Below are 17,402 nucleotides of genomic sequence, written 5' to 3' on the forward strand. Positions count from 1 at the left end.
TTTTATATAAATAATCTCTGTGGGATAACCTAGATGTAGAAATTCCTATAGCGGATAGGCCCATCCCGAGAATAGGGGGGTAAGCAAAGGGTATCATTTTGTGAGTGTGAAAGTAGTGTGAGGTTTTCTAAAAACAATGGAATCTCTTTTCTCTTTGGCGGATGTAAATAAGGTTTTACCGAACCACGTTAAATTCCTCTTGTATGTTTTGTTTGTATTCTTCTTCATTTGTGATTGTGCATCTCTATCTCCAACAAGGATTACTCTTCATTCTCTTCTTTGAAGGCAATAGAGCAATTGTTTGCAGAGGGAGTATGCGCTATTCTTCTACAATATGGAAGTTGTTTGGTTGAGTATGGCAATCCCAAACCCTAGTGACTCAATCATCAGGTCCAAATGGTTATCAATGGTGGAATACATCAAAGCACATCTGTTAAGCATATATTATTATTATTTTTTTTTGATTTGGCTGTTAAACATGAACTTGGTCTGTCAAACGGGAAAGATGGTGAATATATCATGTGATTCCCTTCTCTTTTAGCAATAAAAAATATATTATGAATTTAAAATAAAGCAAATTGCACTTGCAATTAAAATGGAAGTCTTAAAGCACTAATACCTCATTTTATATTTGAAAAATATAAACACCTTAAAATTGAGTTTTCATTGGACATATTAGTCCAATTTGTCACTAATGACCGTTAAATCATTATTATTATTTTTTCCTTCATATTTTGATAGGAAAATTTTTGGAATTTAAAGAAAGTAAATAATGATTTAATAGTTTTTAGTGACAAATCAGACTGATGTGTCCAAAGAAAATCCAATATTAATATGTCTGTGTTTTTTAAACATAAAGTGAGGTGTAAGTGCTTTAAGATTTCCGTTTTAAGATGCAAGTGCAATTTGCTCTTTCAAATAAAATTACATAAATGGGAGAAAATTATTAAATGTAAGGGCATTGTCGTCATTGAAAAAACTAATAGATTCCCTCAAACCGGGGATTTAAATGTAAAATAAATTTATTTTCCAACTGAAAGCGATTTGAACCAAACCTCCTGGAGTCTAAATAAAAATGATGCTAAAATGATCAAAATTCAAAGTTGGAGCTTTTAATAATGCGTTGGCTGCGAAGTTATATATTTAACATCATTATTCCATCAAGTTGCTTTTTAAGAAGTCGCTTCCATAAATTGATTTTGAAGTTATAAGTTCATAGCTGTAATGGCACATTTTTTATGGAAAGGAAAAAGTGGTTAGATTGACTTGGACTTCAGGATAACAACAGGTCTACTTATGAATCAAATTAGTGGCAGATCTTTTTAACTTAATATCAACTTGTATGATTTTTTATACCTGAGAACACTTATTCTTTATGTTCATAATCCACCAACTTGATTTTTTGCTTTAAATCAAAGAAAATGAGTTTGCGAAAATGATAGAAGTAACTAAAGCAAATAAGAAAAGCATAAAAGAGTCAATGAACTTACTTGTTCACTGGAAAAGAAGAAAGCTTGAAGAGCAAAAGACTTGCAGAGCTTAAAAGAAGTAACGACGAGGTTCGAATCGCAAAAGATGAAAATCGAAAAAGATAGACGAGTTTTAAATAGGCAGAAAAACTAAGGCGTGGATGGTTAGGATCGATTTAGATTAGCGGTCGCGACCTTGAGACGGTTCGAAAGATTATAAACATGAGCAAATCGGAATTAAAGTTTGGAAAAAACTGTTGTTTCGAATTTCAAAATAATGATGACTACTGCGGACACGTGTCGACCCCTACGTATAATACGAGACGCCTGGGTGCCCCAAGGAAAACAGAAAAGCAACATAATAAATGCGACTTGACGTTCAAGCGAGCATTAGACCGTTCGGATTCTTCATCAAAGCAATCCATGTTTAGTTTAAACCAAACCAAGCCCTCGGTGTCCCGAATGCTTGGTCTAGGGGGCTTGTGATACAAGAAAATCATGGTCGAACCTCAGACTAGTCCTTGACTCCGGTCGAGGGCGACTCGACCATATTAGGGTCCGAACGAGCTGGATTAGACGATAGTGTGATAAAGTAGGAACCTTACACGACCAGAAGGCAGGCACGAACCCATGAAACTCGAGATAAATAACTCACCAAGAAATGATTGTTACCACTCATGGAAGTGGACAATCGTGCAAAGCATGGTAACTGCCACGCCCTCAGAGTAAAAGATTGTCTGATTAAGGGAAGATTCCACTACTCCATGAAAGAGGTCTAACTGCAAAGATCTGACGGTTACCAAGAGAAGGCTCGAACGAATCCAATTATCGAGATTAGAAGGTAAAAACTATATAAATCTGACCCTACGTACAAAGAAGGTAACTAATCGTATTCAAATTTCTGCTCTACAACTAGCTAGAACTTTGTGATTAGTTCCTTAATTGACTTAGCCTTCGGAGGTGGCCTCCGACTCCGACCCCCACGGTCGGGCCATGTTTAACCTTGTTTTGTAAGATACTCATCAACAATCCAAGGGCTAAGCAGATTTCGGACGCTTCACTTACATATACTCTATTCTTTTGATTTTTACCATTGGATCTAATTATGATTACAAGATAAAAATCTAATGGGAGAATAGATGTACTAATATTTTTGTCATAAAAATGATAATTTGTCTTCAATTGATATTTTTGAATATTACAATGGAGGCAATGCAATATATATGATCATTTCTTTTATAGAAAAAAATCAATTTTATTTAAACTAAAAATGACTTGAACCAAACTTTAGAAAGTCCAAATGAATATTATCTATTTTTACAAGATGTGAGTTGAGAAAATGAATAATTTATTAGATGGTGTGTTTTTATTATCTAAAAAAATAGGAGAAAAGACAATGAGTGAGAGATGATAATAAGACGCCTCATAAAGTGACCACAAGATGAAGCCAAACCAACCTGTTGAGTGCAAATATGGGCCGGAGAAAGCGGAGATATGCTCTTTTCGGCCCGGTTGTGACCTTGCATGCAAATTACAAAGACGAAAACTTATAAAATCTTAATATAATTTTTTACAGATTTAAAAAGAAGTGGATTAATAAAAAATGATAAATTTATTAGATGGCATGGGTGGATGGGTGGTATAAGACACATTGAAACTGCTGCTAATTATATAATATTTTCAAGATATAATCTATTCAATATGATTCGTCTGTTCTACTTGATATAGATTATCATAGTACAAGTCGATAAAAACAGATTTGGTGGAGTGGGTGGGTGAACAGTGAACTTGACCTTTGAACGAGACAAAACAGCACATGATTCTTTTGTTTTAATAAAGAGACTTGGAATAGCAGCGTCTCGTTCTTTACAAATAATCTTAATTTTTCGTATGATGATGAAAAAATGCGAACCCAACCCACTTTCATTAAATAAAGATTTTTTTATAGGCAACAATTATTATTGGAGTGAAATTAGGGATCATCCACATTTATTTCTCAAAATTACATGATACCCAACATGGATAAAATGTCCTAAGTGTCCTTGAAATCTCATTTAACTCATTTAAAATTGAATGTAAATTATTCAAATACCCTTTAGTACATTTCTATGCCAATCCTTAGATGGTTGAAAGGATTCTCCTTTCACCCATCTTCTACCAAATGTTTGTCTAATCTTGTAAACGTGGCTAGAACCCTATCATCTTATGCTTTCAATAGCTACTGGCAGAAGAACAGAGAAATGGAGGAACTTGTAGTTTTGAAGGGACTGCCATGATCATTCAAGTATGCTTCTCAGACTTTTTATTTGATTGCTTTTTTCTGCAAGAAAATTGAGAAGATTCTAGAAATGGAGAGGAAACTCAGAATTGAAACTGAAAACTTTAAACCATAAAAGAAAAACTTACAACTTCAGAGCTTTTAGAATTGGATAATCATGGTAGATTTCAATTCGAATCGATTCCCTCTCCTCAGTTCTTGCTGAGAGAGATGGGGATGGACGGTGGTTGCCCGTGGGGAGGATACCTTTCTAGCGGTGGTGGCCGGTTTCCGGTGAGGGATAGGAAGAAGATGCACCTAAGGGTTGGGTATCGGAAAGTATTAAAGGGCTCTTGGGTAATTTAATTGCATTCAATTTGAAATCGAGTAAAGACATTTTAGGTCATTTTATCTATCACTTAACAGAAAATTTTAACTGTGAAGAACTTGTAATTTTAACAGTAGCTAGGTATCATGTAATTTAGAACATAATAGTAGATGGTCATTAGTTTCACCCGAATAATAAATAGTGCCATATAAAAAACTCATAAATAAATAATACTGTATCGCATTTTAGGGTGTGTTAATTGAAGAAAGATAATGTTTTGTCCTCCCTCACGTAGTCATGTGAAAAATTAAATGATACTTTTTTTTTCTTTCTTTGTTTAATTAGACTTCGCAAGTTGTAAGTCTACTTCTTGGCCTTAAAGAAAAAGGGCAAAAGAAATTGCAAGTCTATCCACATCATTTAATTACTTGGATTAATTGAGCTCCCACGCGGGCTGGTCATGTAGATGTATAAAAAGGCTTGTGGAGTTGAGTGTTGAGCAGATGATCCGAATGGGAAGCGTCGAATCATTCATAGATGGATAGATAGATCCAGCTGCGTTTTTGCTTGGTAAGCTATTTATGCTCCATTTATGATTCTCTTTTCTCCCCATTTGATAATCTTTTATCCAGTTCTTAATGAGCAGCAAATTTTGTGCAGTTGATGCTGATCATTCAAATAAACCATTGAATGAACATGGCAATATGGCATGGCAGTAATCCTAAGCATCATCAGGTAAATACCTAAACATCTTCCTCTTCTTTCATATGATTCTTCCCTTGTTAGATTTCCCTATGCCATGACTTATTATTTTAAGATGAGATAATAGAAACACTCTGGTTACAGATGCATAACCTTCTTTTGTTTTTTTTTTCTTTTCCTTTTGGAAGACAAACTTTGTTCTTCTTTGATCTCATGATGGATCGAAATGTTACAACATAATTTCAGTTTTGCCTTTTCTTTTGAATGTCTGGTTTCTTTTCCTGATAGAAAGAAAGCAGCAATCTTTTACATTAATTAGAAACAGCAAATGATGATAAAACTGTGAGCTAGCAAATTAATTGTTATATGGTCATGTAGTTCAGTGTATGCATTTAAGAAAATTTACTCAACGAGATTTTTCGATTCATTGAAGGTTTAGCAGTAATTTTTTAGTATCCTATCCTATGTACAAACCTTTTAAGCTGATACAAATTTCCTTTTTCTTTTTATTTGACGGACACAATTGCATCCAAGTTGATTTAGTTATCAATATTGGCCTTACTTTTGATACAATTCTTCACCTTTGCTCCAACCTTCATTTCAACAATTGTAAAACCTCTAATTTATTATGATTTTTCGGTGTCTGGCTTTAGCTTGCCAATCCATATCAGTTATGCTGGTATCAACCTTGGACAATTGTCAAATTATCAACTTGTGCAGTCGATTTTTTATTTATTCATTATTCTAAATTTGTGAAAAACTGTTGTTTCTATTTCTTTTCACTAGATCTCATCTCCCAGTCTCTAGAACTATTTGCTTCATGCTTCAATATTTCTGGCTCGATGTTATCTACTCGCATTCTACCAAAATTCAAGAGATTCACAAAGATATAACGTAAATTAATCATAATTTTTTAGTTGTTCATTTAGTTGTTGTAAATTAATCATAATTTTTGAGTAGTTCATTTAGTTGTTATATTTTTCTAGTCTCTTATTGAGCTAAGTCTTTAATTTGCATGCTAAATGGTTGTAAACCAAAGGTCCATTTTTTTTCTTCTTTGGTAGTCTTTCATCACTCTACGTGCCCCACACTCACAGTTATAAAAACAATTTTCTTTTATTATTCCTGAGCATATTTTTACCAATTAGCATACCTCGCTCGCTGTTTATGTCTCTAATTTCCTCTGCTCAATCCAGATAAATCCAGATAAGTCAAAAAATAGTGGTAATTGAAGCAATAGATGGACTTAATAGTGCACAACCATGAATACACATGTTGTTTAGTTAGTCTTATTTAATCAATACCTATACAATATCTCAGTCAGTATATGACTAACCTTTTATTAGACATGATTTAGTATGATTTTGCCTTCAATTTCATTGAGCAATATTTTTTAAAATTTATTAATTGTTAAGTAAGTTTTCAAAAATTATTTCCGTGAAATAAATCTTCTGAGTGGTTGAGGAGTTCTCTCAAATTTTAAATTAAAATGAAAATTTTATTTTCTTGCTTAAAAACTGAAATGGATTCAACTCTTGCTTTAGAAGAACATTGTTAAGCTTATGGATAAACTAATGTTTTAAGTCAAAATAAAATAACTGCACTTCTCCTAGTAGTTCCACGATTTCTATAGTCTCACCACCAGGCACCACCACTCCTTGACCCAACCCATCTTCCACTATCATTATGTATAGAGAGTTATACTTTTAAATTGAGCTACTAAATGGATATATTCTTATTCTTTGAAATATTTTTAGAATAGTGCAACTTAAATAATTTCAATTTCAATTTCAATTTCTTAATGGAAAAATCTACATGTTTTGAAGAAAAATCCAATAAAATCTGGCCTTTTGAACCTTCTGTTGATAATTTTATGAGTGCTTGATTATCTAAAATATGCTTATGTGATTTATCTAGGATATGAGTATGAAGAAATTACTGACTTGAACTACAAAGCTTTTTTCTTTTTGGGTTAGTGGGGGTTGGGGAGATGAATTTGGTAGTGAATTGTTTAGCAATTTTAGCTCCAAAAGAGCAGTAGCCTCCAATTCAAGCGAACCTTGCTACGGAGCAGTTGACCATTTAGATCACTTTTTGGCTCCAAAGCAAATCTGGATCTTATATTAAGTGCTTACTTAACTGTCCAAATTTCTCTAGAGCCAAATAGTGATCTGGGAGGTCAGCTGCTCGAGGCAGCACCTCTTCCTAGCATTTAATTCAAGCATGGCCAACATCTAATATTCTCAAAGAAAATGGTAATGGCTCCGGCTTGAAACTGTTGTTAGGGTTAGGGTTTAAGCACGAGGTTGCTTAAAGTATTACACCCTGAGTATCTAGATTGGAATCTCTAGACCGCTGCTTCCAGCTAGTATTTATAGAATAAATACTGAATTCTATTGGTAATCGAACTCTCCTACAAAGGCCCATTACACCGTTAGATTGTAACTAATCTGATGGCTCATATTAGAACATAAGTTGAGTATGACTCAAATACCTCAACAATAAGTTGGGTATAACTTGAGTACTCCAACATAAATTGGGTACGGCTAAAATACCTCAACAACTGTTGCTATTTGTAGAATGGAAAGAAGGTAGTAATTATAACATTTTTTTCATACTAATCTTTTTTGTTTCTTTCCTACAACAGAGCTCTTATACTGAAACTATATTTGCTCTATTGTTTTTTAAGTTAACTTGAAAATTATCATCCCACTACTTAAAATCGTTCTCTAATACTAGTCTAGCTCAACACTTGCAGGTGCAGGTGGTTTCTCCTATAATATGATTATTTGCGATTGTGATCCATACAAGATATGGCGATTGGCTTGATGTTGAAGGGAGCTTGTTAGAGTTTGATTCGTATCACTTTAACACTAGAGAGAAGAAAGCGTCAGAGAGAGAGAGTGCTCGAAATGGATCTCAGTATTGTTGCCAATCTGGTGACCAATATCACCCAGCTTTTGGCGAATGAGGTGAATTTTCTTCGTGGAGTCGATGAACAAGTTAGACTTCTCAATGTTGAGTTAAAGCATATGGAGAACTTCCTCAGCAATTCTGAGGGCAAACGCAAAGACCACGAGGACGTGAAAGTTTTGGTGGATCAAATTAGAGAAGTTGCTTACGAGGCTGAGGACATCGTGGACGAATATGTCTTCAACGTTGCCAAGGAAAACAGAAAAAAAAGGGTACCGAAATTCTTCGGTAATTTCAAGAAGGGATATAGGCTTCACAATGTCGGCAATCAGATAAATAAACTCAAAAAAGTAGTTCAAGAAATATACAATCAAAAGGAGAAGTACGGCATTGAACAAGGGGAGGGTAGTAATAATAGAGAAGCAGAGTTGAAGATTTTGCGTCAACTGGAAGTGCAGAAAACGAGGCAAGAAGTTGAGGAAGATGATGTCGTTGGTTTCGTTGAGGAAGCAAATAAATTGGTGAATCAGCTCATCGAAGGTACAAATGATCTGGATGTTATCTCAATCTCCGGAATGGGAGGTTTAGGGAAAACAACACTGGCAAGGAAAGTCTACAAAGATCGTTTTGTTACAGATCGTTTCAGGTGCCGTGCTTGGGTTAGCAGTGTTTCTCAGAAGTTTAATCCAAAAGAATTGCTTCAGGGAATTGTCAAGGGAGTCACACAGATGGGAGAAGATGACATAAAAAATATGAGGGAGGACAAATTGAAGGAAGAGCTGACGAGGCAGCTATCTAATAACAGGTATTTAATAGTACTTGATGACGTATGGAGTGTCGGTGACTGGGATATCATAGCAAAACTTCTCCCAAATAACCAAAAAGGAAGTCGAATCTTTGTTACAACTCGACATGCAGAGGTTGCTCGTCACGCTAGCAAGAAAGGAATTGGAAACGATCCACTAGATCTTCGATTTCTATATGATTATGAGAGTTGGCAACTGTTCACCAAGAAGGTTTTCGGAAAGAGGAGTTGCCCTACAGAATTAAGATCTCCAGCGAAAAAAATTGTGGACAAATGTGGAGGTCTGCCGCTAGCTCTAGTGGTTTCGGCTGGTATTCTTGTTAAGAAACCTGAGAAACAAGATGTTTGGGAAGATATGGTTGGAGCTATGCCAATGCATCTAGCAAGGGATACAGCGTGCTTGGATATATTGGGTTTGAGTTACGAGGCTTTGCCCTCGTACCTTCAACCTTGTTTTCTCTACTTTGGCCTATTTCCTGAAGATTATAAGATATCTGCAAAGCAGTTGATTCAACAGTGGATCGCTGAAGGGTTTATAAAGCTTGAGGACAATAATCTTCTAACGAAGGAAAGTCTTGCCAGGACCTACTTGCAGGAACTCGTCGATCGGAGCTTGGTCCAAGTAGAGGAAAGGAGTTCAAATGGTGGTGTCAAGAAATGTCGCGTGCATGATCTTACACATGATCTTTGCCTGCGATTGTCTACACCAGACAGATTCCTCGAATCTCACGCTAATGTTCCAACCGAGCAAAACAAACCAAGACGGCTGTCCATTCATTGTAGTCGCCAGAACTACGTGCTTGCAGCCAATCTATCCAATACTTGCCAGGTACGAACCCTACTCTGTTTCAAGGAAGACAGCAAAAAGTTTGCTGAAGAACACTGGAGAGCACTTTTCAAATGCTTCAAGTTGCTTAGGGTGTTAGATTTGGGGGAAGGTGACGTATATAGGGTTCCGACCAAGATTGAAAAAATGATTCTGTTGAAGTACCTGAAAATCAGAACCGATAAGGTTGTTGGTATTCCAACGTCCATCTGCGCCCTTTACAATCTCCAAACACTTGACCTAAGAAGGTCTCAAATCACTGCCTTACCAGAAGGGATCTGGGAGATGCAACAACTAAGGCACCTTTTCTTAGATGGGCCAAGTGGACTACCAGAAAGAAATCCTAAAGGCAGGTGTCTATCCAAACTCCAAACTCTCTCCTACGTATCACACGATCCAACTGGGGAAGTGAAGATATCGGAGATGGCACCTAACTTGAGAAAATTGGGCTTGTTTCGCTACCAGAGTGTCTCAGATGATAAAAATTCTATCTTCAATCTAGATTACCTTGAAACTCTGAAGTTTTCAACCGAATGCACCTTTGAAGAGCCGATCGAACTGCCTGAATCCATCAAGAAGATTAGCATAAAGGACAGTGACTTGCCGCCCGAAACAGTCGAGGTGTTTCAAAATATATCTAGTCTAGAGATATTAAAACTGGACGAAGTCACTTTTGATGATGGAGTGTTGGTTTTCGAAGAAGGCTCATTTCAAGGGCTGCAGGTTATGAAAATTGAGAATTCGAATTTAGAGGGTTGGGAACTAAAGCCAGGAGCAGCACCTAATCTTAAGAGGGTGATCATCAGCAAATGTCCTAGTCTAGAAATGATTCCTGAGCAACTGTGGGAGCTGCCTGAACTTCGGCTACTTGAATTGTTGTGGCTTCCTGAAAAGATTACAAAGGCAATTGACAAAACCAAGAAAAATGGTAAGGTGGAGATCGTCATCTATCCTGGTGTTACTTCTTCTCGGAATCTCGGGTTTAACCCTGGTGAGTTTCTATATTTGTCTTGCTCTTGTTTATATGAAATGTGTTCTGTACCATTACATAGTTAGAATTGTCCTTCATTAGTATTGCACAGACTAATTTCAAACTGATAATTATAATTATGTCAATTATTTCAATAATAGATAATTCTGCTCATGTCAACCATTCTAGTAAACTTTGACTACTTTTTTTTGTCTTTTACAGATGCTTGAAATTGGCAGTTGAGGGTGCATGAAGGAAGCCAGATCAATACTTCTTGTTGTTAAAATTTAGTCGGAGCAGGACTGCTTCTTGTTGTTTGATGTTAATAATTCTTTTCACCACTTCTCATGTGGTGAGAGTTCAACTTCATTGCTGTTTTTTTCCTCTATTTTGCTATGACTTGTATGCTTTAAATAATTTGAATTTTAAACTTCGCCGTATGTGAGAGTAAGTCTTACTGTGCGAAGATTGTTCTTGTGTTGCAAACTTAAATAGTTTTATGTGCATGTTTGATTAAAATATTTGTGCTACTTGTCTAAATATAAGGGGCTTTCCAAATGGGTTACGTAGGAAAATGCCTTCCCTAATTATGTGGTGCATTCTATTTTTAAATACATTATGCATAAAAATAGACCTCATTTCTACTTTTACTTGATGACAGATGTGCGCCAGAATTTTCTTTTTTTTTAGTAATGATTAAATAGAAAATATGACATGGGATGGATTTCTATTGGTAATTTGGCATTTTGTCAAGTAATCTTGTATTCCAAATATTTTTCAAAGGAAGAAGAATTGTTATAACTTTTGAAAGAATTTGAAAGATGCAAGTAGCAATGGCGAGAAAGAGTGAGGAACTCAACATCATCTTTGCTTTTATTTGCAATGCGAGAGAGAGGTTGAATTATTGGAAAACATATCCACAGTGAATTCACTCTAACTGTACCAAAATGGACATATATAAACCTTCCTTCTGGCAATGGTGAGAAAGAGTGAAGAGCTCAACATCATCTTTGCTTTTATTTGCAATGAGAGAGAGGGTTGAATTATTGAAAAAGATATCCACAATGAATTCACTCTAACTGTACCAAAATGGACATATATAAACCTTCCTTTCAGCAATGGAGAGAAAGAGTGAGGAGCTCAACATCATCTTGCTTTTATTTGCAATGATAGAGAGAGGTTGAATTATTGGAAAACATATCCACAGTGATTTCACTCTAACTGTTCCAAAATGGACATACATAAACCATCTAAGTACCTATTCAATGTCCATGCCTTCGTGTTTATTAAGTGGAAATGTGTAATAGAGCTCAAGAAGGGAGGTTCATTTGAGAGAGAACTTATAAGTTAGACTAGTGAGATGTGTTGTTCTACTAAAAGGCATATAATTTTTCAAGCTAGAGAACCACATGACCAAATGATACTCATCATTTCCTCTAACCTACTATCGTTTTAATGTGAAAAGTGTAATTATCAATTTAGCATAGTTTTGGAGTGTGTGCTTCTTGCCAATTATCTTGGGCTGCCTGAAATTTTTCCCAAAAATATAATATTCGGTGTGAATCTCAAATATAAATTATTATGAATAAACAATACATATATACCAAGAACTTTCCAGCTTATGTACCGGGCAATGGCAGAGCGACAAGAAATTAACAAGCGCCAAAGTACTAGAGGTCAATCAAGCCCATATATATAAGATCAAGATATGAAATTTCGGCAAAGCTCGCCAGGTAGCTAGCGAACCGGCGAAATCTCGAATCACTGACATATTGTCATATACGGAGATCAGCAAATGTAAGCCTGTGAGGTAAAGTTTTTAATATAAAATAATGATATATCCTGCAAACAAATTTGCTTGTGAGTGTAAAATATTAAAAAAATAACATTTTATAAGTGTCTAACAAGTCATGTCACTTTCACTGTTTCACGTTAAGTAATTTTTAACTTTTTCCTTTTACAATTTCATGGTTTTAACAGTGCCACGCATGTGGCTACAAATGCAAAACGTAGTGTCTAAGTCATCCACTTATCTTTTGAGAAATACCTAAACTTCATTTCATCTTCTTCATTTGGATAGTTCATTGATGGAAGGCTAACCAAAGCAAAAAAGATAGCACTTATCTTCTTCTTCTTCTTCAAACTTCAAAAGGATTTGGACCTCACAACGAGTTCAACACGGAAATGAGCTTGCACTCGATTTCTTGGTTTTTTTTTGGAATTTGTCGTTTGATGGCAACATTTCTCAGGTTTGACGGCAATTATCGCCGATATTTTGCTAGTTCGGTCATTTTTCAATTTTCCATTTCCGGCGAGATTGTGTGATTTTGTTTTTCGGTGAGTATTTTGATTTGCTACTCACCGAATCAGCGAATTTCGCCGAAATGTTTTACCCTGCATAAGATGGCTATATTTTTTATTCCTAGAATACCCTCAATCATTCACTAAAATTCTTACGAAGGAAGGTGTTGCCAAGACCTACTTGCAGGAACTCATTGATAGGAGCTTAATTCAAGCTGCGAAAAGGAGTTCTAATGGTGGTGTAAAAGAATGTCGTCTTACTCGCGATCTTTGCCTTCAATTGTCTAGGCCAGACAGATTCCTTGAATCTTACAAATTGAGGATAGGGTTAGTTACAGTGGATTTGAATTTAAATTTGAATTCAAAAGTTTATCCTTTACACGATGGAATCAACTTGTAAATAAATTTTTTGTAGAAGAATCATAAATTGGCAACTAGGCAAATGATGTATCAAAAGATGTAATTTTTTTATAATTTGGTTTTATATTATTTGGGGTTTGGTAACATGTCCTTGTCTTACTTAAGCTTACCTTGGAATGTGCAATATTTTAGTCCCTTGAATTAGAAGTCTGGTTAGTTGTCTTCATCATTATCATTATGTGAGGATAGATAAATTGGATTTTAGGTGAAAGTCATTTCACGAATAAGTTTTGTTTTTAATTCATTACTAAAGGGAAATTTTACATGTACCCTTGGAGGTATGATGTAATCTATTTCATCCATCAAACTTTAGTATGTATAGTACTTTTATTTTCTAGCGTTCAAAGCACAGGGTGAAGGTTGATGTCCTGTTGATTCATCGAAAAGTGAACTACCGACCTTGAAACAGGTAAAACATGAAGAAGAAATGGGTTGAAAACTCAAAACTTAGTTTGTTTTCTTTAATGGTCTTCCCAAGATTGTCGTGTCTGGCATTCAATGCCACTGATGAAGGTGCTATCCCGTTAATTCATCAAAATTAGAAGTGGGCCATCGGCCTTGACAGAGTTACGTAAAACAAGAAGAAGAAACTGGTCAAAAACTTAGTTTAATTTGCTTGTTGGGTCCTCCGAATATCGAGTTGTCTGCCATTCAAATGCATCTTGTTGGGTTCAGGAAAAAGAAATTCAACGAACTGGTCGATGTTTGAAATCTGGAGAGATTTGTAAAAAGACGAGAAACTGAGTAAGTGCTGAAAATTTTGTCATGGCGAGGAAGCAAATGGCAGAAGTACACAGTATGATGATTCTCTTGAATAACCTGCGACTACTTCTGGCGGCAGATGATATTCGGAATGGGTTGAGGGATCAAATATCATGGTTTTGCGAGCAGATTGAGGTCTTCTTTGGGTTCCTACTCGTGTATTATTCTGAATCAGAAGGATGTAGTTCCGATCATCATCATCATCAACATCTAGCTGCAGGTGCTTCTTCAAACGATGAGATGAGTTGGGTGGTTGGAATGATAAGGGATTTTGCTGTTGAATCTGGAGATGTTGTGGTGGACACATTTGACAAAATCATTTCAAAGCACTAACACAGCAGCTGAAGATGATGAACCACTTGCCCACAGCGACAACCCAGCTGCTGCCATTAGTGTTTCTGATCTCCGTGGACAGATAAAATCAATTGTAAGCCTCATCCACGCTTACAAAAACGACGAGTACTAGCAGGGGCGGACCAACTTAGGGGGCCAGAGGCGGCTATGGCCAGGATTTTTCAAAATTTTAATTAATTTTTTTAATTTTTTAACTTTTACATTAATTTCCTTCATTTTTTCACTTTTTTTGCTTCTCACATGTGAAATGTGCCTCCCAAATATTGAGAATAATTTTTAAACGTAAAATAATGGGTATAAAAGTCATCTCTAGTTAAAAACTAAATTCTCAATTCTTATTTATTCTCTTCATTTTTTTTCTCTAACATTTTTTCTTCTTATATATTCTCATCTCTTTCTATAAACGTGGATTAAATAAAAAAATTTATTATATATTCAAAATATCATTTATAATTAGAAACTTACTCCCCAATCCCTATTTATTTTCTCATATCTCCTCTCTCCTCTTTTTTTTCCTATTTATTCTCTTCTATTTCTTTCTTCCTATTTATTCTTCCCTTTTTATAAGCGTGGGTTAAAGAAAATTTGGGAAAAAATCTTCCCCACAATGAGATACTCCTTTTCTTTCTCAATTTATGATTGTTTTCTCTTTTTTCATCTTTTTTTATTTTTTGTTATTCTTTATTTGATTTTATATTTTTTGTTTATTTATTTCGGTTACAATTTTTGCTATTTGATTTTATATTATAGATAAAATGTCTATAGTTAGTAAGGTAACTAAGTACCATTGGTTTACATCTCTTACCTTAGAAGAAAATTAAAAAAATTGGTTTGCATCTGACTTTTTAGGGTTGAAGCCTAAATAGGTATAGGTAAATTTGCATCATTACAAAATAGGTAAGCTATTTGATTTTCTTATCTTGATATAGGTAAATTTGGTAATTATTTACTTTTATTTGTTGACAAAAAATATTATTATCAATAATTTACCTATTTTTATCAAATATGTGTGGGCCCCACAAAATATATGTGAGTCTTTACTTAATACAATAAAATTATTCATAGGTGGGACCCCCAATGGGTCTTATAAGGACCCACACAATATGTGTGCGAAAAACCATTGGTGTTTTTTCAATCTGGACTTCCATTCTTCGCCCCACCCCCCAATATCGAATCCTCAAGGTGGTCATCAGCTCCCAAATAAGTATGTTGCTTCTTAGTCAACTAAGGAATAAAATATCACCAAAAAAAAAACAATAACCTATGGTGGAATAATGGGTCATTAGGCAACTAGCCCAATTAGAGTTACAATATACTCTAAAGTTTAAATTACTGGTGGTGGCAAGAAAGTGAACATTGCTAGGAGTAGTCTTTAGATACTTGAGGAGGTGAATCAACAACATCAAGGTAAGATTGTCCAAGCACAGGAGCAAACATATAATGATAGTCAATACCCTAAATTTGTATGTAACTCGTTGCAATAAGATGTACCTTATAGTGTTCATTGCTACCCTCAATTTCGGAGTTTTTCTTTGGTTTCGTCAGCCAATAGAACTCCAAAATGTACCAACACTTCCTAATTATATACATATTGTTATAAACATAATGGTTTGAACCCTTGGACCCAAGTGAACCACGCAAGCCAATATGTTTGGCTCGGTCCGATTCATAGAATTCCTAAGGTATTTCTAGGCAGAATACTCGTTGAGAAGAGTGTCTCATAGTGACGGCCAACTGTCATTATTGACTTCTTGGATGGCGTTTCATTAGGCACGCAACTAGCTACATCTCGACTAAAGTAACTTTGCAAGGGGATTTGCGTATCTTCTCCTAAATGTCAATCAAGCACATTAATTTCAGCATTGAATGCACCGAGATTCATTAAATACTCATTGACTACAAGGAACCTTCTCATTAGCGTAGCGCTTCCTCATGTTTGCACCCTTATGTTTTGTCTTGCCAAAGTACGGATATCTGTCACATCCATGTAACATGACTCGACCGCCTAATTCGGTGGGATTGTGCACGGTTGTCTTGAAGCTTCTTGGAGAAGATTGGGCATTTGGCTTGATGATCAAGTTACTCATCAAAGGCCATCACAACCCTTCCTCGGGGATCAAGAAATCCAAAGGCTAAGATGCATCTTTACCACCTCGAAATATTTACTTGATATATAAACAAATGCTTTACACAAATTGAGGGAGGTCCAAGAACATTAACTAAGAACATTAACTCTCTTGCAACTCACGAAGGAGACATTCTCCTTCTTCTTGTTGGAGCATTTACCCTTCTCTCACGAAAATTATGTATTAGTCAAATTTTGAGTTAATCATTGAAGGTGACTTTCCATCCCAGTGAGGCTACTCACACTAGCTTTTTTTATTTTTCAAGAATCAGGAGCGATTTGTGCGAATCAGTTGGCCTATATTAGATTTTAGCGTAACACATATATATTCGGGAAAAGATGGATACAAAAGCACAATCATGCAAAACTTAACAAATTAACAAGTGTGAAAGAAATAAAATCGCAAACAGAAATTTAGAAGGTTTCGTAAAATCGGCAGGAGTGCGGGACTAGTATGCGTAAGCTTACCAGCTCTGGCAACTCTGAGTTAAGCATCTGGTCGCGGAGGATAGAACACCAGGTCAAAGTGTTCCGAGGTTTTTATATCGTGAGGGATATTGTCTGCTAATTCTTCGGAACACCAAACGACTCCAATTTTCTGACTCTGAGACGGGTCCCACAGTTGATCTGGAGCTTGGTCAGCTGAGGACACCTACGCAGCACTAAGCGATTAAGTTTTTGCATCGCCCGCTTCCTCAAGTGTCCATGTAACAATATTTGAAACTGCAAGTTGCAACAGCTGCAGACTTGGAAATGAATATTCGTCCAAGGACCTCAACGTTTTCATCGTAGGGTTGTCTGCAGCTTTAGAATCTGAAGATTTGGCAGGTTCCCGAACATCTCGATAGCATCAGATCGGAGAACTGCTCCTTTCCCAGTTATCTTGGTGATGGTTTCAGGCAACGTGATTGTCTCTTTGGGGTACATTCTTGTGCAAACTTTAAAGACTGAAGGTGTACTAGGTCAAAAGTAAAGCTTTCTGTTCTTCTTTGGAGGCGCAATGATAACCTTTTAATCCTAACTTTCTCAAATTAGGAACCTTCTTTGCGTCCGGATGGCACCTATAGGATCATTTGATATCGTACAGACAGGGTGAAGAGGTTCGGTAGATAGTCTTCATTTCTAGCTTTTGGTCATCTAAGTCGCCCACCCGGAGATAGAGGTGCCTCA

General features: G+C 35.8%; 1 protein-coding gene across 1 annotated transcript; it reads left to right on the forward strand.

Moving 5' to 3' along the window:
* The first annotated feature begins 4,514 nt into the window (after positions 1-4,514).
* LOC149005767 (disease resistance protein RPP13-like) lies at positions 4,515-10,881 on the forward strand. The gene is made up of 4 exons (XM_089169150.1): positions 4,515-4,624; positions 4,715-4,789; positions 7,515-10,291; positions 10,493-10,881. The coding sequence occupies exons 3-4, from the start codon at positions 7,669-7,671 to the stop codon at positions 10,498-10,500; spliced, it is 2,631 nt and encodes an 876-aa protein (XP_089025276.1). The 5' UTR covers positions 4,515-4,624; positions 4,715-4,789; positions 7,515-7,668; the 3' UTR covers positions 10,501-10,881.
* The last annotated feature ends 6,521 nt before the right edge of the window (positions 10,882-17,402 follow it).

This window comes from Hakea prostrata, chromosome 9, assembly GCF_041222555.1.
Source record: "Hakea prostrata isolate BN-2017 chromosome 9, UWA_Hpros_2, whole genome shotgun sequence".
NCBI classification, from domain to species: Eukaryota; Viridiplantae; Streptophyta; class Magnoliopsida; order Proteales; family Proteaceae; genus Hakea; species Hakea prostrata.